Below are 24345 nucleotides of genomic sequence, written 5' to 3' on the forward strand. Positions count from 1 at the left end.
AGAAAATGTTCCCATTGTCACAGCTCTTACAGCCTTGGGCAGGAGATGGCCCTTACATAAATTGTCTCTCAACTAAATACATAGTAAAACTGCCTTAAAACTCTGAAGGAAAAGAGCAGGAAGCTTATTTGGACTTGAGGGGAGTGGTAAAGGAGTGGGTGTCATGAAATGTCCCTTGAAAAGTTGTGTTAAAGCTGAGATCTGGAACTTATGTAGGTGTTACCTAGGTGAGGATGGAGGGAAGGAAGGTTCCAGTCACGGAAATGTGCAAAGGATTTGAGGCAGGAAACAGCATGTTGCTTTCACCACAGGGTATGAGGAGGGGCAGAGGGAGCTACGGGAGGTGGTGGTTGACTAGACAGGAGCTGTTAATCAAAGGCCTTCTAGATGTTTGGACTTGTTTTATGAACCAAGGGGAGCCAGTTGAAGAGTTTTGAGCAAGGGGTGACCTAATCGTTTATATGTATATTATGTATGTGTATTACATATATATTTATATGTATATTAAATATATGTAAATATATAATATATATAAATATATAATGTATATATAAAATATATAAATATATAATATATATAAATATATAAAGTATATAATATATAAATAACAATATATAAAATATATACAAATATATATCGCTTATATATATAAATATATATATATTTGTATGTAAGGATATGTGGACTGATACATAATAATCCATAGTTGTACAAATATAGATAATCATTATATATAGTTATTATAGCTATGCTATAGACACTAAATTTGAAAGAGATCAAGAGTGAATGTGGGAAACTAATGGTGAGGCTAATGCAGACCTCTAGCTGGGGGCACATGATGGTTGCTTCAAGTAGGGGTGCTGGTGTTGGTGATGGTGGAGGAGATGCAGAATTGGAGATGCTCAAGACATAGAATCAACAGGAAATTTTTAGTAGTAAAACGTCTTCCTAATTTTCAGTGATTTTTTTTTTATATAAGAGCAGAAGAGATTTTAAAAATAAAGAGATGAACAGTGAGGCATATGAGAATAAAACCACCTCAAACAACAATATAGCATCACTAATCAGAAGAATTTAAGTTTCTTAAAAGTATTGCTACAAAAACAGTGAGAAAACCTTATCTAAATTAATAAGTGAATTTAACAAAATTACAAGATAGCAAGGTCATTGTATGAAAGTTTAATTCATTTCTATAGACTACCAGTGACCAGTGGGAAATGAAGTAAATATACCATTTACAATATAAGAAAAAGTTATCAAATATCAATAGATAAATCTAATGAAAGACTCCTATACGGTAACCTACAAAAACAAATCTGAGAAAAATTAATGAAGATGTAAATAAATACAGAGATAGAGGTTGCCCAGGGATTGAAAGACTCAAGCCCCACATCAAAAATCTCAGGAGGTATTGTTTTAAGAATTAATGATTTGATTCTAAAATTTATGTGGAAATGCAAAGGACGTAGAATAGCCAAAACTATATAAAAAAAGAACAAAATAGAAGATTTACTTAATGTCAAAACTTGCCATAAAGTTACAATAATCAAGATGCCATGTATTGCGAAGATATGCAAATTGATCAGTAAAATAAATACAGAGTCTAGAAATCTATCTAGTATAGCACCATGTTACTTTAATTAGGAAAATGTAAAATCTTTTTTTTTTTTCAATTTTCACTTTAAGGAGAAATATATTTTTTTTCTCCAGATTTTTATTTAAATTGCAGTTAGTTAACATACAGTATAATATTAGTTTCAGGTGTAGAATTTAATGATTCGTCACTTACAGATAGACAGAATCTCAGATACACACATACTGTATGAGTCCATGTATACGAAATGTAAGACTAATCTATGGTGACTAATTTATATTTGCCTCTAGAGATGGAGGGATGGATTGTAAAAGAGCATGAGGGATCTTTCTGAAGTTTTATATGTTGTGATGAGTGGTAGATTCACAGGTGTTTACAGTTTTCAAAACTCATTGAACACTTAAGATCTGTACATTTTGTTATACCTCAGTTAATAAAAGCAAACCTCGTAGGCATGAGCCAGGCAGTTGCCCTAAATAAGGGAAGCAGGCTGGGTATGAGAACACAGGAAACCATGAATGCGGTGAGCCCCATGGAGAAAGGTGGCCACTGCTCTGTTCGAGGCTCAGGAGGGAATTGAGTGACCTTCTGAGCTTTCCAGATAAGCTGAAGTCTTCATTTTCATGCCAAATTTCAATTCTAGAAATATTGGGCACTGATTTTTTTTAAAAACCCAAGTACTGCAATTGGGGGAATATATGAGATAGATCAGAAGAAACTAAATGGCAGTAAAGGACTCTGGCTGCTGTTGAATAATATTTTTCTAATTTAAAATACTGCAAATTTGACCGCATTATGCAGTGTCAGTTAATCTTAGTTATAGTTGATTTGAGCAGCACTTGGCTGTCTTTGTTGAGAAGTGTACTTACTATATTGTAGCTACTGGATTAAGCCATTAAAAGGCAGAGCCCTCTCATTTATTCTTTATTCTTTGTAACAACTAATTGTGAAAAAGACACTGCTAAGCAGTGACAGACGACATCTGTACCCGTGGCCTTTTACTCTGTCTCATGCCCTGACCCTCTTGTACTCAGGGAACAGCATTAAGGAGCAGGTGTAGTCCTGGGATCAGTTTGATAAACTCTGCGGGCGTTAGAGTTTTGTATTAGAATGTAGTGATCACTTTTGGATGCCTGCTGTTCAGATCCTTGACCCATAACTGTACGATATTGTAAAAATTGGAACTTTAACTTGGTCATATAGTTATAGAAATTGTACTGGAAATATTTTAGTGTTAGCTCTTCAACGTGGAATTATTATTGTTTTAATTTAATGAAGTGGATTCACCAAAATGCACTGTAGGGTATTCATTGTTGGACTTATTCATTTCTTTAACAAACATTTGAGTGTCTTACTAGGAGTGCTGTGAGGTACCATGAGAAAATGAATAAGACACAGCCTTGTGTTCAGGGAATTTTGAAAAGCAAAAAAGATTGTATTTACATTAAACTAATTTGTATCGTAATACTGACTGCAAGACCTGTTGGTATGTGACTAATGCTGTTTTTGCTGTTTAACATTTTGGAGGTTATTATCATTGTGATTTACCTCAGAGGGCTCAGGTTTCAACTTTCCTAACATCAAAAGAATCTGAATCTAAAGTTTTGTACCGATCAATTATTTCTCCTGCATATATTTACTGAGTAGCTCCTTTGCACCAGGGACTGTGCTGTTTCCAGGGAATATTATTAAATGGTGCAAATACTGGCTTTGCCCTCATGCAGTTTACTGTGGGGATAATTTGTTGACTGACCTTGACCTATTCCTTAAGTACTAAGTGCTGTACTTTCTACCTTGCATTATTATCTTTACTGTTTTTTTTTTATTTTATCTTTTAGTGTCTATTGGTATATTCAATATTATGCCACAGACACATACTGGGGATGAAAAAAGATGTACTGAGCAATGTTACTGCTGTGAAGCAGTAATAAGACACTAAGAAAGTATCCCTCTATCATAATTTAATAGTAGCCTCTTCTTTCATTTCTTCTCAGTAAACCAAATATGGAAACTTACGCAATTTTGCACTATTAGAAAACTAAAGGCGCAAATTCTTTATCTGTTTATGTGTTAAATTTTTACTAACCAATGTGAAATCTGTTTCTTCTGTGCCTGTAAACCCTTTCTTTTTTTTTTTAAACATTGCTACTGTATGGCTTCTGAAATGTTCTTTTAGCTTGTCACTCCCTTTTCACATCATTTGTGTGGCTTTCTCCTCCAGCCGTGGCCTGTAATTCTTCTTTGTGCTCAAGAAAGCCCTTGAGCACCAGTGAGATTACCCTCTGCTAATAATGTTTTATTGTGGGATCTAAAATGTGCATGGGTTGTTTTTTTAATTCTTTGCGTAATTTTATACCATCTTTGCTGTCATAATTAATTTTTAAATCTATAAAAATTGCTGCTGGCTCATTTTTTGAAGCTGTCCATTTAAAATGATCATTGCCTCAGAAGCAGGCTTTTAATAAGTAGTAAAAATGTTTCTAAAAATGTCACCTTTTCTTTTTCCAGTTTTGAGAAATGGTGCTTGGGAAATTGTGCACTGGGAAAAGGTATGCATTGATTTTTATTTTGTTCCAGAAGAAGCGCATCGATGTGTACTCTAATAGATACAATTTTTGTGTGTGATGTAAACAAATGTCGTGAATTCTGATACGAAAGCTGTTTAGTAATTAATGTTGTAAACATACATGGAGTCTTTAGTCACTCTCATTTAATTCTGAAATATGCTAGAAAGACTTGAAAAGTAATATTTGGAATTCTTTGTTTTTCATAGTATATTTTGAGTACTGTTTTTCATAGATTTCATTTAACCATGAACTGTTTTGTGTTGAAACTTTTTGCTTTAATCATCTACTGTCCAAGCAAAACTAAGAATTAGAGTTCCTTAAAAAAAAAAAAAAAAAAAAACTTACTAACCTAAACATCATTTTCTAATGAACTGGAAATCAATTCCATAGTCTCGAGAGGTTAACACGCTCACAGGACATGTAACATGGCAGTTAGTGAGTTGAGTCATCATTTAACATGTGTTATCTAAGTGCTTTTAAGACCTCAGTTTCAAAAGGTAAGCAATTGTTACTAGCTCTCCCTTAGTCCTGGAAGACCATTAACTCTAGTCTAACTAGAGTCTAACTCTATTCGCAGGCGAAGAACCTTTATAACTTGGTGAAGGACTTTTGGAGGCAAAGCCACTCTACCTGGGGGATTTTGTTCTCTGAGATTGCTAGGAACAGCTTAGGTGTCCCACTCAGCTGGTTACTTGCCTTCCAGTATTTCCCAGCAGCTTAAAGGCCATTCCCTTAATCCTGCCCTGTGATGTTCATAGTCACCTTGTGTCCCTGCAGGGAACAAATTCCCTCTCAGTTGACTGCATTTTTCTCATTTTAAATCAGTGGCCAAAATAAAGACTGACATCTCCCTTCCTGCGTGTTTAAAAACTCACTACTCTCTCTGGTCTTTGGCATAAAAGTAACAAAGAGGAAAATACCTTGACTGTGCTTTCCTTAGTCCTGTCATAGTCACCGCTCAGAGAAGCACAATAAAAAAATGAAAAAGCTCAAAAAAAGCTTCAAAAGAAGTTTCCTTTTGCTCTTCTTTGGCACTTGTGGATTTAAACATTTTAGAAGATTGGTAGGATGTAATCAAGTATGACGAATTGAATTGTATTATAAATGTGTATCATTTACTAGGTTTGTCATAGTAATTAGCTTAGACACGTTTCTTAATAAATTGATATATCAGTTTCTTACCATCTAATCCAAAGTAAGCAGTCATAAAGTCAGGAGATAAGCATGCATGACTTTCCTCTAAAATTAGCCTATTACAATGTCTTATTTTACTGATGTCTTTTTTTTTCCATTATTTCAAGATTGAATGAATTACTGTAACTCAGTTTTTCACAGACAAGAAATCAGCAGCCCATGATTACCCATAATGTTAGCATTCTTTGTTGTCTTGGAGATCAGTGCCACACCCTCCCTGCGCATCCCACTTAGAGAAGCAGAGGAATAAAATTTAAAGTGTTGCCAAAAGTTACCCAGCCAGCATGAACTGATGTTACTTAATAATTTGTATTAGATACTTAATTAACTAGAATTTTTAAAAGTTGGTTCAATGATGAATTCAAGATAAATACTCAAAAATTAACAGCATTTCTTTTGTTGTAGATATCAAATTAGAAAAATACAATGAAAGATCTCATTCCCAGTGGCATGTGAGATGCTTACAAATAAATTTAAGATATGTATATGACCTTTGTAAAGACAACATCAAAGCTTTTTAGGTGTTAAGGATTGACATAAATGGGCAATTATGTCAAATTCCTAGCAAAACCAAAAGTACCAGTTGGTCCAAAGTATTGGTGCAATATAATCCCAGGGAAATTATTACTTTTTCCTCAAGAGTTGACTAAATTATTCATCTTAATTTCAAAAAGAAACAGTCAAGAAAATAGAAGAATATTTTGGGAAAATGAGCTGTGTGCAAGGATGAGTAAAATGGAGAGCAGAAGTTATTAAGATAGTATGGTTCTGTTGCCAAAATAGGCATTGATAAATAGAGTAAAATAGACTAGAAGAAAAGGGACTAGGATGCCCTGAAATAAAGCCCATTTAATATTTAATAAAGAGGGCAAAGAATCATTGATAAAATAATTATTTAATAAATGATGTTGGAAATCACCAACTTGCAAGTTTCAAGAAATAATGTAGTTTATATCTAAGTCACATCCCATGCTAAAATAAATTCCAGCTGGCTTAAATGTTAAAATGTTGGTCTTGAAAAACATACAAATAGAATAAAGACTTTAAGAAATATTTGGAGAAGAGCAAGATCTCAAGCTGTCTGGAATTTGATCCTATAAATTTTTTTAAAAATGCACAGCAAAAGCCACTACAAATAATTAGGCACAATAGGGAAAAATAGTTGCACCAAATAGGACAAAAGATTGAAATTGTTATATAAATAGGAAATAAAAGTTGGCAATAAGCAAGAAGATCTGTAATAAGCAACCAGATTCAGTGTAATATCAACCTAGTTATGAAAGTTGCAAATTTAAGCAATATTGGTGTCTCATTTGCTATACTTCTACTTTACTTAAGATTTTTTGTTTTATGAAGTATTTCATTCACATACTATTGTGGATTAATAATTTAGGTCTTCATATTGAGAATCATAAAAAGGGGATTCTGGGAATTTAACCTGAGAAAATAATGATTAAGTAGAGGAAAAAACCTGTACATGCATAAAAATATTTATTGTAACATTTTTTTTTTAATTTTTTTTTCAACGTTTATTTATTTTTGGGACAGAGAGAGACAGAGCATGAACGGGGGAGGGGCAGAGAGAGAGGGAGACACAGAATCAGAAACAGGCTCCAGGCTCCGAGCCATCAGCCCAGAGCCCGACGCGGGGCTCGAACTCACGGACCGCGAGATCGTGACCTGGCTGAAGTCGGACGCTTAACCGACTGCGCCACCCAGGCGCCCCTATTGTAACATTTTTTATAACAATGAAAAGGTAGACTAATGTGGATATCCACCAGTAGGGAAAGTATTTTTTAATTTTTTTTTAACCTTTATTTTTGAGAGACAGAGACAGAGAGTGATCAGGGGAGGGGCAGAGAGAGAGGGAGACACAGAATCCGAAGCAGGATCCAGGCTCTGATCTGTCAGCACAGAGCCCGACATGGGCCTCAAACCCACGAACTGTGAGATCATGACCTGAGCCAAAGTCAGACACCCAACTGACTGAGCCACCCAGGTGCCCTGGGAAAATGTTTTTTAAATTACAACATTCTACACTCTGCATATTTTGTGATAAGTAAAAGTTGTAATTTCAAATACTGTGGCATCATAGAAATATTTTATACCATTCATTCAGCAAATATTTATTGAGTGTATGTGCCAAGCAGTGAACAGCAAGCAAGACATATGAGGGTCCCTGTGTCATGAAATATAATCATAGGTGAGAAGAACAGAGGCATTTACGCTAAGATGTCAACTATGTAAAAATGGTTTATTGAACACTGAGTAGACAGGCAAGCAGCCTTGCTTGTTGGGTTAGCCAGGTTGTGGGACAAGTCTTCTCTTTAGCTTATGTCACATTTTGTGCAATTAAAAATAAAATCAATAAACTGAAACCAAGAGTCTGATCCTCATGCCAGGGTAATACAATAAGCGTATTACCCTTAGCGGCGCTAACGGGGCTTTCTTTCAGGACTTGATTTCTTTGTTTTTCTAAATGTGTGGCTACTGCGGCTACCTTTTAATTGTCCTCAGAGGACCTGCAGTTTTGCACAGCATACGTCCAGTCATTCACAGATGGGCACACTTCAGCTCTCAGACATTAATAGTTCATCTCTCCAGTTTTGCCCTGAAGACTTTTCTCTGTTGCACAAAGTTAAACTGTCTGACTTCCAAAGCAAGTATTGCAGTGACAAAGCCCTATACAAGGCACTGCATCTCCACTCTTGACGTGTAAGCTACTGCCTTCCATGGCCCTGACCGCAAAGTCTAGTTCTTCAAATTGAGATGCAGCTGAAATTGTTCACAGGTTTTGGAGATAGTTGCAGGTGGAGAATTTAGGAGGGATCTTAGACTCAGCACATTCTGCTGGCTTTGTAGAGAAGTATGGAGTGGTGGGCTTTTTGCAGGTGTACAGGTCACTCCCTAAAGCTGCTTTAAGACATGAAGTTTCCAGCATGAAATGCTTTTGTTTGGATTTAGAATTTATGTCTCCAAAAATTCCTTAGTAAAAATATTAATATGCTGGGGTCTGTAATTGGACAAAGATTCTAAATCAGTCCATTACAGTTTGATAAACTTACTCTTTTACATAATCCTCAGTTGTAGGTATGAATGTCAGTGACTTGAGAAGGCTCAAGGTGATGGTCTAAAGCCCTGAATATTTCCTTAACATCAGTATTTGGGGAACTAAGTGCTTTGTCATGATGTTCCTCCACTGAGAACATGTGGTCAAGGAATTTGTACCAACTTGACTTTCTCTTCTGTCCATTAATCTTATGCACACACTAGGCTGGAAAGGGGGAATGCCACATTAGGAATGCAAAACTAAAAAAAGAAAGAGAGGTGCTTGGTCGTGTTTGAGAAGCGATCTAAAACAGGCATCATAAGGAGGGGGCAGGTAAGTTCCCTGCTGTCCTCATAGTACTGCAAGAACTGCTTTAGCTCTCGGTGGTGAGCCTTTGGTCACTCAGGTGAGCCCTGAGTAACTAACTACTTCATACCGTGTAAGGTGCTAATAGTTTCTTTCAGTCCTCAGTTGAATGACCACAAGCCTTGCTTTTGTCTTAACAATGAATAAAGATGTGGGAAAGCAGTGGGATCAGTAAGGGATTTTTGTAAGTCTGACTGTTAAACTCTTACACTATAATGTGGACAACTATTCGATTTTATGAAGCACATAGTCTGATTGGGTAGCAAACATTAACATGCAATAGGAGATTAAAGAACATTTAAATGGTAGCCTGGGTAACATTCTCTCCAAATGCCGTAGCTCCATTGACCTTATACTTCTTGATCTTGGGTGCTATCAGAGTACGATCACAACACATAACGGGCCTGTTTACACCTATACTTGCTAGGGTTTTGTTACTTCCCCTTTTTTGAGGGTTGGTGTGTTTGATTCCAACGTCCCTGGAAATTTGTCCGTTTCCAATCATCCAGATTTCAGCTAAAATCTCCCTTGAATCGGAGCTTCCCTACCTGGATAGCCAACATACATACAATACACGAGAAGACCCCCTCCAACCTTGCCTAACTTCCTCCCCCGGCATATAAAGTAACCACAGTGGTCTGACTCTGCAATAATTTCTTATTGTGATTCCTACTGAGGACACAATTCTCTCCTCCCCCCATCCAATAAAGTGTTATTTCAGGGTTCAAGAAAAAGTTGAGAGAGGAAAGAACAAAAAGGCTTTAACAATAACAAAAAAAGACTTTTCTTCTCTTGATTAAGTATTGAAGCTTATTTGGAGGTTTATTTGGCTCCTAACAGGGCACTTTTGTGATCTAATGAGAGTGGTTATCAGTGTAACTTGGTCCAGTTGTGACTTAGTTGGAGTCCTAATGTTTGCTCAAAACTCTATGACACTATATCACTTAAATCACCTCTAGAAAGTTTCTGGGCTTATTATATCTTTAATGTATCTTTAGGACATGTTCACAAAAATGCTACTGGGTAGAAAAGCCAGGAAGATATTAAGCTGTTTTTTTTTTTTTTAATTTAAAATACAACATAGATTTACTATATTTACTTACGCAAAATCAAGCTTTGCAGCCAGTCAGATAAGGGTTTGAGTCTAACCTCTTCCTCTCACTGTGATCTTAGGGAAATAACTTAGAAGCTAATAAGACTCTCTTTTTTTCCCTCTCTAAACTGTAAATTATAATCAAAACCTATTTTATAAGACCATCATGAGGAATAATGATCATACATATGGTAGGTAGCTTTTCCAGTTGCACTGAGATTTCCTTAAGCAGGGTAAAGATCACCTTTGGTAAATTCCTCCTTTTTATTTTTATGTCATAGAGAATGTGAGAAGTTGAGATGTCAGTGGATAAAATGGATGAATTTATTAAGCTAAGCCCTGTAGTTGGAAAAAAAAGATACAGTGTTCATATTTTAAAGGACTGTCCCATCCTTGGCCTCACTCCTAGATCATTTTATGCCGTTTTGTGAAGATAAGTGGTTCTTGTTTGCCAGTAACCATTTTTTACTGTGTTCTATGCTTAAATACAGTGGGTTGTATATTTGTAACTATATTTCAATGCAGATAATTAACCAATTCCCAGTTTTCTTTCAGGTAAATGTTGGAGATATAGTTATAATAAAAGGCAAAGAGTATATACCTGCTGACACTGTACTTCTCTCATCAAGGTAGAGATTACCTACTGATGCTCAAACAGTGTAGAGGATGGTTTCTCTACCCTGCATTGACCTTGTGATTTCTCCAAGGAAATAAGGAATAAACGAAGAATTTCAAACCTCTCTAATGATTTTGAATTAAACATTAAAAAATTGATTGGACTTAATGGACTCTTTCTTATTTGCCATATAGAATAAGTGATAGGTACTATCCTGTGTAATTCAAAAGTTATCATTACAATTAGAAGTCTGCTCTCTCTCTGGCTACATCCAGATCCTTGTGTGTGGACCACTAACTCATGAGATTTCCTGTTGTTTATTTTATATCGTACATGGATGGGGTTCTATTGATTTTTATCTTGCAGTCCTTGTTCATGATAAATTCTTCTATGATGCATTAATATATCCCTCCAAACTTTCTTGATCTTTATGGGACATTAGTGCAAGAAAATGGATGAATGATTTCTTTTTTGTCGTCATACCTTTTGAAACGCCATACTCTTCCAACAACAACAACAAAAAAAATTGAAGTATTTTGCTCTTTTAAATTCTTTCCATGACTGAATTTAGATAATTTTTGTTTTATTCATATTTAAGACAGTCATGAATTAGTATTCAGAACATATGGCACCGTTACCTTTTAAAGAATGCGGTTTTGAAATGGTTTGGGGTTTAAAAACTGTAAAACTGGTCCTAATATAAATTAAGAAAAATGTTTTTTAATATCTTAGAGGTTGTTTATCATCATTTCCTTGGACAGTTTTATTTGTAAAATCCACATATAAATATGGACAGTGTCCTTTTTTCAAAATCTATTTAATCAGGTCATTATTTAAAGTGATTGGATTTATAACAAGTTAGTGACACTTAACCGAGCAAAAAGTTCTCCAGATATTTATAGAAATAAGTCTATGGGTAGTTGAAGTACTGTAGGTAGTTGTACTTTCATACTTTATAGCTGGGAGATTTTTGTGTCACCTATAGATTTTATTTCCGGAAAAATTAAAATTAATGGGTTTCTAAGTCAGCCTTTTTGTTACTAATTTTCTTTGCTCATAGCTTTAATTAGGGTCGGTTTCTAAAACTGAAGTAGAGGTACTGGTCCACATGTGGCTGTGTGAGAATGAGTTTAACGGTTGAGCTTGCTGTCACTGCCTCAACATACCAGATGGCATCAGGTACTAGAGAACACTCTGCCTAGGAGACAGGAAATCAGGATTCTTACCCTGGCTTGGTGATTTTGAACAAAAGACTTCATCTCCCAGGCCTTGATTTCACATCTTTTAAAGTGAGGAAGAGGGAGGAGATGACGAAACTCTGATATTCCCTGATTCTCCTTCTTCTTTAGATTCAGTAAGTTTTTATTTATTTAAGTTGTAAGAATGCCTAGCCAACAGAACAATGGGCACTCGGTGGTACTAAATAAAAGTTTGATAAATGTAGTGGATGACTGACCATCTAAATGGTCAAAGTTCAAGGTGATAATACAGCATTCCAGCAATTTAAGAAAGTAATCGTGTTTTCCCGATTACGCCTATCAGAGAGACATAATTTATCATAGAGAATATCATGTATGTGTACCATTAATTACACTTTTTATTTTTTGTATGCTCCAAAGCATGAAGATACTTGACTATATTGCCCTGACTTTATACATAATTTTGAATTGAAAGTTTTAAAAAATACTTTTCATCAGCCTTTATCCACCCCCAGAAACTCCCAGAAAGCTCTGTGCTCATATTTTTTTAAAGTTTGGAGCATTTTTACAGGAGTTATTTCCTCAACGTTAAAAACACTCACTGGTGGCTCACAGATACTGTAGTATAAGTATAGATACGGTAGATGGAAATAGTTTCTATCTTTTTTTTTTTTTTTTAAGATTTTTAAGTAATCTCTACACCCAACGTAGGGCTCAAACTCACAACCCCAAGATCAAGTCTCATATTTCACCAACTAAGCCAGCCAGGTTCCCTAATAGTTTCTAAATCTTACTATAGCAGCCACAGAGATTAACTTCCTCCAAAGATTATTACTTCTTAAAAGATTGTGTGACTCATTGCATTTAGTTATTTAGTAGGACTCAAAGTATAAAGCCTCTTCCATTATGTATTTATATCCCAGTGGCAAAGTGCCACCTTTCAGGGTTGTTTTTTCTCAAAAAGTTTTGCACTACTCTTGTGAATGTACGTTAATCTTAACAAATAGGTAGAAGTTTGTGTCCTCATTTAACAGAAAGCGTAACTTTGACTTCAAGTCTTATTTTTGGCTATTTAACTTTAACGACTAAGTCAAGGTGGGAATATTTAATCCCTAATTAATCTGATCCCTTCATTATGCCACACTGTCCACTATCAGAATAAGGACATGGTGATTCTCACCTGCAGATGAGCATTATTTAACAGTAAACATAAACAACAGTTTGTAACAGTTTAATTTCCAAATATTTTCAATTATTAATTACGAATAGTGCACCCTTTCTGAGGTAGTTTGAAAATAAAGCATGAACATTGTTGAAAGTTACTGTGTTTCATTGATTTTTCACTTCCATTTGAAGAAACAAGTTTTAGTTTATAACAAATACATATAGAAGTTTAGAAAGTAAAATATAGAGTAAAATAACTCAAACTGTTCATTCAAGTCTACACAGGTTCCTGGCATGTCTATTTCATACCCTCTCTGAAAAACTTCTCCTGGGTTCAAAGGCTTATTACCCTTTTAAGACAATGCATCACTAAGACTTAATGAATTATTGAACAACTCAAAAGGCTGCGATTATGCCTTCTAACTTCCTAAAACCCATGTCTTTACAGCTTTGCATTAAAGGTAATGATATGTATGCAGTTAACTTTCAAAATGTTTCGGAATCAGAAAATTTCTAATACTTTTTTTTTTTAAGTGTATTGGGGATGGTGGTGGAGAGGACTAATATACTTGGTTTTTCAAAGAATTGTTCCCACAGTTCTTTCCTTCTTGGGTAGGAGTGGTCATACACTAGATGGCGTGAGGGTGAGGAATTGGAGAAAGGAAAATCTGTAAGATAAAGTAACTATATAAAATTTTGTTTTTGAGAAGACAGTCTTGTGAATAAACTTTAAAGAAGGAGCAAAAGTTTCCACATTTGAAAATTGGGCTTCAAATTGAGTAATCCTTTAATATTTCACATTTTCTTGTGCCTTTAGACCTGATCAAAATAAATTTTGAAAAAATGGACATTAGACATTTTTATTAACATGTATTATTTTCTATAATAATTTCAAACTTTCTGTCTCTTTTGTCCATTTGTTTGGTTCTTCTTTTTTCTGTTTTTCATTTTTTTTTTCCGTTTCAATTATTTTAAACTGGGACCTGTAGGTGGCAGTAGGGGAAATAGTGAAAGTGACCAATGGGGAACATCTCCCAGCAGATCTCATCAGCCTGTCCTCAAGGTTAGAACCACTGAGTCGTACAGGATGTGTGTATGTGGATCCTCACCCTACAGCAGAGAACAATTACACCCAAAGATGGTTGAGTTCTATGTCTCTTCCTGTAAAACACAAAAATTTTTATACTTCTTGGAGATAGACATTTCACAAATGTTTTAAAGGCCTTTTATGAATGCAACATTGGATGCTGTTTGTCCCTCAGGTGGGAAGATTCAGCTCCTATTGTTCTCAATAGGAGTTCATGAGGCATGCCAGTAAAGGTAGATTTTAATTTCCTGTGCATCATTAATATATATCCATGTTTAACAACATGCCTAAATACCGAGGCTGAATTTAATACCTCTCCAGGATACTGTTTTGAACAGTGTTAAGCTTTTCATGAAATGAAGTCATTGAAATTTTGCCTTATTCTTATATTTGAAACTTACTGTGAGTTCTGTAGAATCCCTTCAGCAATTATGACTATAATTTGGGCTTGTATAGGGTTTACAGAGGACCCCCTGCACAAAGCTGGATGTTGTACATTTTGTACTGCATGCTTTGGGATCAGTTTTTATCCCACTTGTTACTAGTGGCAAAGTGCATGTTCCCATGGTAAAGTTCAGCCGTCTACCAGTGTCTGTATTGTGATATGCATCTTGTTTCATCTTTCCACTTACTAATCAAAAAGCCTGCTTTGCCTCTCTGACTGTAGCTTGCGTTTGGATGTCACCATAATTTGCTGAAATATTTATTATGTAGCATGATCCCTTATGTAAAACTTCTTGCTGCTTTTTCATAACACTATTAAGAACTGCTTCAGTAACAGCTGTCTTAAGGGATTGAGAATGTTCTGAATTCAGATGCATATTTTATTTGCCCCACTTCAAATAGAAGTCAGCCGTTTAACTTTTTAACTTCCTAGCCATGTAAAGTCCTAGAAAAATTGCTTTGTGAAAAAAAAAGATAGAATGGTAGTCTCATTTTAATGTGAGAATGGCCTTGGACATATTGATCAGTAATATTTTAATGCATTTTACTGGCAAAGTATGGAATCTGCATTGTTCACCTAACATCTGTCACCATGCTTCTATATTGTCGGAAGATATGTTTTAAAATTTCGTAAGCCATTTATGTTTCAAATGTATATATAAGTTACAAATTAGCAGTTACTAGAGCCAAGTTAAATGTTGGATAGATGATATGTTGAATATAATAGAGCGAAAATATAAATACTGAAAAATTTCTCCAGTTGGGAAAAAAATATAAGCCTTTATGGGAGAAAAAAAAATCCACTGAGTGAATTGAAGAACTTGCAAAGTTACATTAAAATGAATCTGTAAAATATTTGATCATTGACCGTATGTTTCAGCAATTTTCACAAATCTCCAGGCCACAAAACTAAGCTACCTGCCCATTTCTGAAACTTGAAATAATGTGTTTTGCACATGTACAAATTGGAAGTTGATTAGAAGATCCAGGTATTTGTAACTGACAAACTTTTTCCATTCTAACTTTGAATACATATGCTTATCAGAGATTACATTTATACTTCCATGATGTTACTAAGGCTTATTGTATAACCAAGTGCTAATGAGATTGATTTAACTTCAGAACGTTTTTCCTTACACTTGAGGATACAATTAGATGACAGACTCACCTGTCTGTACTTGCTGGGCACATAAAGTCACATTGTGAAGGGAAAGGATATACACAGTCCAGGATGTAGTACCTGTGATAATGCTGGAGAATGTGCATCCCTTCTGCCAGCCACCACTCACTAAACTTTTCCAAACACATTCTGGTGGGGACCCATGAAATGGACCTCCTAGGTTCAGGTCAAGGAGCAATATGGCCAAGTTGGCTGGTTTTAGTTTTAGCTTTTTCTGCCACAAGAATCTCTGAAATAACCTTAAGAAAGAGAACAGGAGCAGAAAAAAACAAAAACAGAAGTATGTATCTAAAGTATATAGCTACTTCCATTGTAAAATCTCACACAGTTTTTAAAAGTAGCTTTAAAATTTAAATATTATGGTTCGTATGATCCTGTTCATCTTAAAAGGTAGTCACTGAAAGTTTATAGAAGCAGCAATCTGGAATTTTCTAATCACTTTCCTTAACCAATTTATACATGGGCTACAAGCATGAAATCTCACTTGATATTTTTGAGCTAAAGATAAATCTGGACACAAAACTGCTTTTACATTTCAGATACAGTCTGTGTCGTGTCGTTATGGATGAGCAATTTAAGTATCACATGACAAATCTAATCATCCACATTAGCTTGAAGATCAGTACTGATTGGCATCAGGAAATTGCTTTGTGGTCGTTCTAGCTGAAAAGCTGATCCATGAGTTGTGACGCATGGGTTCTGCCTCCCAGCATTTAGCACTTAGAATGGAAATCATCATGAAACTAGACGACTAAAGCTTTGTTTAAAACAAAAGGCTTCAGTGAGTCTAAGCATTTAAATAAGTTATTATTTTGCTTTTCTTCCCCCACTAAATCTCTCTGCTTTTCCATTTTAAATAACAGTGAACCCCAGGCCATGTGCTACATTGAAACATCCAACTTAGATGGTGAAACAAACTTGAAAATTAGGCAGGTAAGATCTAATACAGGTTTATTAATTTTTACTGATTTATTACACGGAATCAAGAGCTTTATTTCTGGTGTTGTCTTGAATTGAAGTGACTATCTAATTGCAAATACTTTCTTGCTGAGCCACTATGAAGAGGTGTCTTTGACTGAGATGAAGACTCAGATTTACTTGCCTGATTAAATATAGTCCATCACACAGATATAATTTGTAACATTTTTAATATTTCATGTAATAGCCAACAGCCCGATGATGATAATTTTAGTAGTTCTAAGTACTTTGACATGTGTTCGCGTATTTAATCGTCCCCATTCGCCTGGCCCAAATTATTATTTGGCTTTGCTGTATCGAAAAGGCATAGTTTCCATTGCTGTTCTAAAAGTCTCACTAATCTCAGGGAATAGTTAGGATTTCTGTATTTGCTTCTCATACCATCTCCGATAGAAAGCAACGGTCTTTTTAAGGAGGAGACTTTTAAAAATGTATTCTCTGGGGTTCTAGGGGGATGATGGAAATGACAAGTGAGAAGTTTGGGATGTGATGGAAGTAGGTCATCAGGGCACCTGAACTCAGAGTGCCCCAGGAAGCGGGGTCCTGTTCACTGCCAGCCAGTAGAAGTTAGTTGGCCAGAGGGAGGAACTATTTTTGAGTTTTCCTTCTCAGTGGACTAACAGAAAAGAAATGTAACGATTCTCTTTGGACATAGTTCTATTTATTTTGCATTCTCTTTTTGAGATTCAGCAGGCAGACTGTGTAATTCTAAATATTAATTTTATTTTTGGAAACACACAGTTCTTTGAGGACTTCAAAATATCTTTGCAGTCAAGTTAATAGTCTCAAGTATGTTTTAGATCTTTCACAAAAGCTACCCTATTCTTGTGTTCAAGTAGAGAGGAAGGTGACCCTTAATTATGATTTGACAAACAGTATTGTGTAAGGGAGGAGACTTGCTTATAAAATAGTGGGACCTCTTAGATCCTAAGACTGAGATGAATTCAGAATCCCCCTCCTCCTGCACACAATGCAATTAATATACTCTTTTGCTTTTTAAAAAATTTCTAAACAGGGCTTACCAGCAACATCAGATATAAAAGACATTGACAGTTTGATGAGAATTTCTGGCAGAATCGAGTGTGAAAGTCCAAACAGACATCTGTACGATTTTGTTGGAAACATAAGGCTTGATGGACATAGGTATGTAAAATTGGTCTTTATAAGAACCCAGAATTCAGGGGTGCCTGGGTGGCTCAGTCAGTTAAGCATCCAACTTCGGCTCAGGTCGTGATCTCACAGTTCCTGGGTTCAAGCTCCACGTCAGGCTCTGTGCTGAAAGCTCAGAGCCTGGATCCTGCTTCAGATTCTGTGTTTCCCTCTCTCTCTGCCCCTCCCCTGCTCATGCTCTGTGTCTCCCTCTCTCAAAAATAAACATAAAAAACAAAACAAAACAAAAAACAGAATTCACTGCGTCTCAGTGTATTGCTGAGTGTTTTCCAAGCCTGGGTGCATATTATTTTCTCATGCTCTAAGTTTGAACACTCAAAACCTCTTAAGTATTTCTGTGTTACTTCTACCAAGAGTCTTTTTCCAGAAATGTTAGCTATTAACTCCATGCATATGGTACAACTGAAGACTTCCTCAAGATGACAAGTGGATATTTTCAGGGATATGCCAGGCTTGTGGCACATTAATTAGTGGCATATTCTTTGGCCAGAATACTTATGTCATAGGCCTATCTGCAATCTCCATGGCTTGGGTCCTTTCCTGTGATCTCTAGGTGCCTCAAAGATTTCAGATTCTACCCGCAAGGAGTTGACTGTACTGGATAATTTCTTGTCTTTCTTGTCTTCTCTGTATAATTCCATATGCTCTTTTCTAGGCCGTGTTATCATCTACAGTTATCTTTACTGTTACATCCTTTCTACCCTTCATACCTTCCCACTTCTCTTTCCTGTCTCTCTCTTCATAGATTCAACCGGTATTTCTCAAGCCCCCAGTGGGCTAGGTAGGCTAAGTACAGAGATGGAACAGGAGACTGCAGTGAACAAAAGAGATAAATATGCCCGCCCTTGTGAGCTTACTTTCTTGCAGTAAGGAAAGGGCAAATAGACAACAAATGATAAATAAGAAAATTCTGTTCTAGGTTAGAAAGTGATAAATGCTTTGAAAAAAAAAAAAAAATAGCCCAGGACAAGGCAGATTGGGTGTCCTTGAGAGCAAATCACTTTTGAGTTAGAATGGTTGTAGTAAGCCTCATTCATCAGGTAACATTTGAGGCCTGTGAGTAGGAGGAGAGTAAGTTAGCCATTTATACATCTGGAGGGAGAGAATTCCAGACAGAAGGAATAGTCAGCGCAAATTATTAGTTGTATTTATTGCATCATTTTAAAGTGGGAATGTGCCTGGAGTAGGTATGAAATTTCAGGGAGGACAGCGTGGTTGAAGTAGAGTTACCAAGAAAGAGTAATAAAAGAAGGGTAGAGGAATAAGAGGAAGCCAGACCATGCAAGGCTTTGAAGGCTATTGTAGAGTGTTACTCTGAGTGAAATGGTGATCCATTGGAGGGTTTTTAGAGGGGATATCAGCGGTTCAGTTTGGGGCCAAATAAGTTTGTCAGAGAGGCAAATGAATATATAAGCCTAGAGCTTGGGATAGAAGTCTGGGTCATGAGATAAATTTGGGAATAGTTGGCATAGATAATTAAAGCCATGGAAGTGGAAGAAATCACTGAAGGTGAAAGGGTATGGAGAGAAAGGTGAGGAGTCCCAAGGACTATCCTAAGACTGCAACATTAAGGTTGGGAAAACGGAGAGACCAGCCAAAGAAACCAAAATCAGGTTGATAGGAAGAAAGCCGAGATGGAGTGAGGAAAGTCTACCAAGGCAAAGGGAGTGACAGACATGGGTCAGATGTTGCTGTTGGTCAAGCACAATGAGGCTGAGAATTAACAGTTCCGTTTAGCAAGTCGATATCCTTGAGCTTGGTTAGAGCAGGCAGAGCCTGATGAAGTGAGTCTGAGATAGTGGAAGAAGAGGAGTTGAAAATACCAAGTGTAGACAGCCTTTTCAAGGAGATTTGTTAGAAAAGGGAGCAGAAATGGAGCAGAACCTGGCAAGGAAGGGTAGGGTCTCTCCCATCTGCCACTTCTTCCTCTTGCCCTCGCTTTCCTTCTCCTCTGTCTCCTCTACCCCCAGGTATAGGTAGTGGCCAGATAAATGCACTAGTCATTCCACCAGCCTGAGAGATTATCAGTGCCTTCATTATTTTATAATTGCATTATTACAGTGTTTGAATTCTAAAGAACATGTAAGATATACCCTAAACTGTCATCCTCATTCAGATCCACCAAAAGCTTTCCTGTAATTCATGAATTATATATTGTTCTAAAATTTGCACAGAGTGACCTCACAGAGTGAACATATGGTTATAGACTAATAATAGAGTTGGCCACTTATATAAGTAATGTTTCTGTAGTCTGACATTCCTAACTGGCCAACTTCCATTTGTTATCAGTTCCCCATGAAATCAATGCCAAGCAAATCAATGCAGTGAAAGAGAAACTATATGATAGTGCCAAGACTTAGGGTAAGGTAGAATTTATACAATAAGCTTTAATATATATGAAAGGTGGAAAAAGATTTTCAATACCTTCGTATTGTGGCACATTTGACTTTTACAGTGATTACCCAGAGCTCTTGGAGCCCCTTTATTTGGAACATGTGTACTTTGATTCCATTATTAAGGATGATGGTTAGGCCAGAAGCTTTGGAATTCCACCTCTGATGAAATGTAGTAATAACTAACTTATGTTGAATCTTCATAATTGAAAAGGAGTATTTTTGTTCATTTTTGAAGAGTTTGTACCTAATTCCAATCAATCCATACCACAAATGCCAAGGTGACAATTGTCCTATTGTACCTCATTGTATATGTGAGGAATGGTTGGCACTTACGTGCTTCAAGTATAGGCTAGCAGCTTCCCAAGAATTTCTTGGAAACGTGCTTTAGGCCTAAGGTCCCCTCCCAACTCTGAAACATCTTGAGACATATACACAAAGGGTTCCCTTCCAGCTGGGTCTGAAAAGCATGCTGTTTACAGAAAGAATGAGAATTATAGATACTGTAGTCTTTTTCTAAATTGGCATACACCGTTTCTTAAAGGCTTACTTAAGTAGAGGCCTTCAGGTGCTGTTATGACCTGAACTGATGTCACCTGAGCCAGTGATCGTTGGGCAGTTCTTGAAAGAAGGTCTAAGGCCCAAGCTGCTACTAGCTTTAGTCACCTAACAGACCATGAAAGTCCACCAGGAATGCAAGACTCAACCTCACTTTGCCCTCTGCTGGCAAAGAAGTTCTGTAAGAAGTTCTGGGTTCTCCGGAGACTTTACTTGGACCAACTGTTGCCTTCTTTTTCCAGGTTGTTTTTTTTTAATGTATTTTTCTTTATATTTGACATTTCTTTCTTGCTTTTTTTCCTAAAATGAAGACCTAGTGATAGAAATCCTTAAGCCATTACATTTTGTGTAGTACATCTCCATCAAGAATCCCACTATATCTCTGATAGCTTGTACCTCTCTGTGTAAGGTTGTGTCAACCAACAACTTACCAGTGTGGATAGTTTTACAAAGAACTTGCAAAAGACTCAAGTTGGCCTTTGTTCATGAAAAATGTGTTTTAAATTAGATGGAATAGATATCTTCAATTTCCTGTCATTTCAGAGGAATGTTTTAAAACATTAGATGCTTACCATTTATTGGAAACTTATTCATAGTTCTTAGATAATTGATATTCGAATATGATAAATTATCCTAGAGATTTTAAATACAGGGACTTAACCTCTGCAGGGCAGGGGTGGCAATGCAAGTGGATGATGAGATCTATGTATTTACCTTGCCTTGTATATTATTTGGACTTTTATTATGCACAAAGCTGTTTTTAATTAGGTGTGGGAGGGGAGCAGATCCCCTAACCTCACCGCTTCCAAACATCTTAGAAACCTAAACAGACTTACTAAATCAGGAAGAGTCTAAAATAGGTTTGAAAATTAACCTCTGAGTTCTAAAATACTGCCTACTGTCTTGGATAATGAAGTTGTAGGAAATGGCTGGTTTGGTGCTAAGGAGAAGCAACTGGAATGCTTCCTTACAGCTGTCCTTGGGTAAGAAAATTATTCTTACTGGTAGGAAAATTACTTCTTTTCTAAAAATAAAGTGAATGTGAGAAGGGTTATTTTAATAACAGAACCTTTGTTGGAACTATGTAATAACTATAGAATTCTTAAGCATTTTAGAAAGTGTTTCTAATGTCACATGATCTGTCCTAGCACTGTCCCCCTGGGAGCAGATCAGATTCTTCTTCGAGGCGCCCAGTTGAGAAACACACAGTGGGTTCATGGAATAGTTGTCTACACTGGACATGATACCAAGCTGATGCAGGTAGGATTCTTATCTATGAAAACTTTTTGGACCTATTCTCTTGCAAAATGTGCTATTTGTAGCTCTCTATGCAGTAGTATGAAACATAGCAGACCATCTGTCACAGATCCCTGAGCCCCACTCTATACATTCAGAATCTCATTCTTCGGTGTGTGGGGCTATGAAATGGTTCATGCACACAAGAACAGTGGAAAGTCCATCAGGCATCAACAGTGCATGAACTCTTAATGATTTTGTGTGTTGGCCCGTGGCAGCATTTACTAACTATTGCAGTGATTAATACTAGATGTCTATGTAATGACGAGTGCTCTACGTTAAAGTGTTTGTCTTATAATTTTATTTTAATACAGTGATCAAATTTTAGAACTTGGTTTCACTTTTTCATAAAACGAAAAGAATCTGAGAGTCAAATGTTGACCATTTTTTGGTAACATTTTTAATGTTAGCCCACGTTTAATCAACTTTAGTCTTCGCACTTCTAGTGTTTACATGTGCCTGGGGATATAATAGGAGTGTTCACTGGTTAGGTGGGTAGGGAATACCATTTTAAGATACTGAATGAAAAACTGGTTTCAGTTCTGATAACTTTGTAAAGTTGTGGAGACATTATCAACAGGCAGACAGGACTGCTATTAATGATTCCACCCCTAGCCATTCTATAAATTCTGTAAGCCATTATTTTATATCTATTATTACAGATTTAATTTTCTCTTCTGTGGACGCCTTGGTTAGCACTGACCTATCGTGATGATTTTTATCATTAAATACAGCTGAGGAAACCTCTGTCATTTCCTACAGCCAGGGCCACTTAGATGGTTGCTGTATTCAGTAAAAGAGTTGCTAACTGCCACCAGAAATGTGGAAACCAGAGATCCTTTAAATGTGGTCTTCAAAAAAAAAAAAAAAATTAAAAAAAAAAATAAATGTGGTCTTCATAGTTTGGAACTTCCAGGTCTCTGGTTGTGGGTGCATAGGCACCTTCTCTGCCTCTCTTCCAGAGCTGAGATGCTAGATGCTTCTAGTCTAAGTAGTCAAGTAATGCATTGTTCATCTTGCCTGCCTCAATGCAAAAGTCGTGTCTATAAAGGAATGTCATTTCCTTCTCTTTTTATTGTTTTACATTAGATAAAGATATGGGTGGGGTGGGGAGGGAAAGGTGGTTAACATTTGACAGCTTATTTCTGTGTAATTTTCATGTATCTACTCATGTCTAGATTTTGAGGTGTGACTTACTCTGTCGTCTTCATCAAAATACCAAATATACATTACTAAATCAATCTGTACTCATTTTTATTGCTCATATTGTTTCTTTTTTACAGAATTCAACAAGTCCACCACTTAAACTCTCAAATGTGGAACGGATTACAAATGTACAAATTTTGATTTTATTTTGTATCTTAATTGCCATGTCTCTTATCTGTTCTGTGGGTTCAGCCATTTGGAATCGGAGGCATTCTGGAAAGCACTGGTATCTCAATCTAAACTGTAAGCATTAAAGTGCCTATTGTACTTAGTTTTTCTTTCATTAAAACGTGTATTTATTTCACGGCTGACTTGAGATTTCCTATTATTCCTAAAAAGGAAACCTTGTTGCCAAGATAACTGGGCATTTAATTTTTATTTTTCAATGCAGTTTCCAACAAAAGGAGGTAAAATGTTAGAGTCTCTAAAATTTGAGAATTCTTAAAAATCTAATGAGCACTCTGTAATAACATAAAATGTTATTTTGTATTTTATTTAATGTTATTCATTTATTCTTTAAAATATTTTAACACGGGTGGTTAGGTAGCTATCTGGGTAAAGAAAGCAGATTGATTATATTTAAAGCACCAAAAGTAAACCACATGCTTGTAAAATGTTTAAATTGAACGTACTTTCATTTGAACCTATGAATGCAGTTAAATTCCATGTTAATGGTCATTCTGTCTCAGGGAAAGTCCTATTAAATAGGTTCTTTTTGGACCATCTATCCTTTTACTGTTATGGGATTAATGTACCATCTCTGAATATTTCTGGAAAATAAGTTTGCATTGTCTTTTGATTGCCAATAAATATTTAATTTCCAAACATACAAAAACAAATTCTAGTAAAACCTGGTAGCAAAATTGATTTTTTTCAGTTTTTATTATATTGATTTATTTTTGCAGCTGTTCCAACTTTTTTTTTTTTTTTTTTTACAGTCATTGATTTACTATTTCAACATTAGAACTGTTATGAGTACCATCAGTTTGTTTCTTGTGTGTCTGGGGTAGCTGTTCCATTTTCTTTATTGAAGTGGAAGAATGTAGTTTACCTAAAGTACAGCCCTACATTGTTTTTGCTACTTGGGTTAGTTTTCCTGCTGCTGTTTTTGTTTGATTGCTTTCCAGGCATGCTTTAAAGTCTTTTTTAAGAGTTTATATAAAAGTGATTCTACCCAATTGAGATTTTACA

General features: G+C 36.0%; 1 protein-coding gene across 1 annotated transcript in view; it reads left to right on the forward strand.

Moving 5' to 3' along the window:
* The window catches only part of ATP8A1 (ATPase phospholipid transporting 8A1), a 231850-nt gene that overhangs the window by 56356 nt on the left and 151149 nt on the right, over nt 1-24345 (forward strand). The window contains 6 exon segments of the mRNA XM_030313951.1: nt 4103-4143; nt 13832-13905; nt 16417-16486; nt 17547-17674; nt 21801-21912; nt 23232-23397. Of these exon segments, the coding sequence (XP_030169811.1) occupies nt 4103-4143; nt 13832-13905; nt 16417-16486; nt 17547-17674; nt 21801-21912; nt 23232-23397 (591 nt within the window).

The sequence above is a fragment of the Lynx canadensis genome, chromosome B1 (genome assembly GCF_007474595.2).
Source record: "Lynx canadensis isolate LIC74 chromosome B1, mLynCan4.pri.v2, whole genome shotgun sequence".
Lineage (NCBI taxonomy): Eukaryota > Metazoa > Chordata > Mammalia > Carnivora > Felidae > Lynx > Lynx canadensis.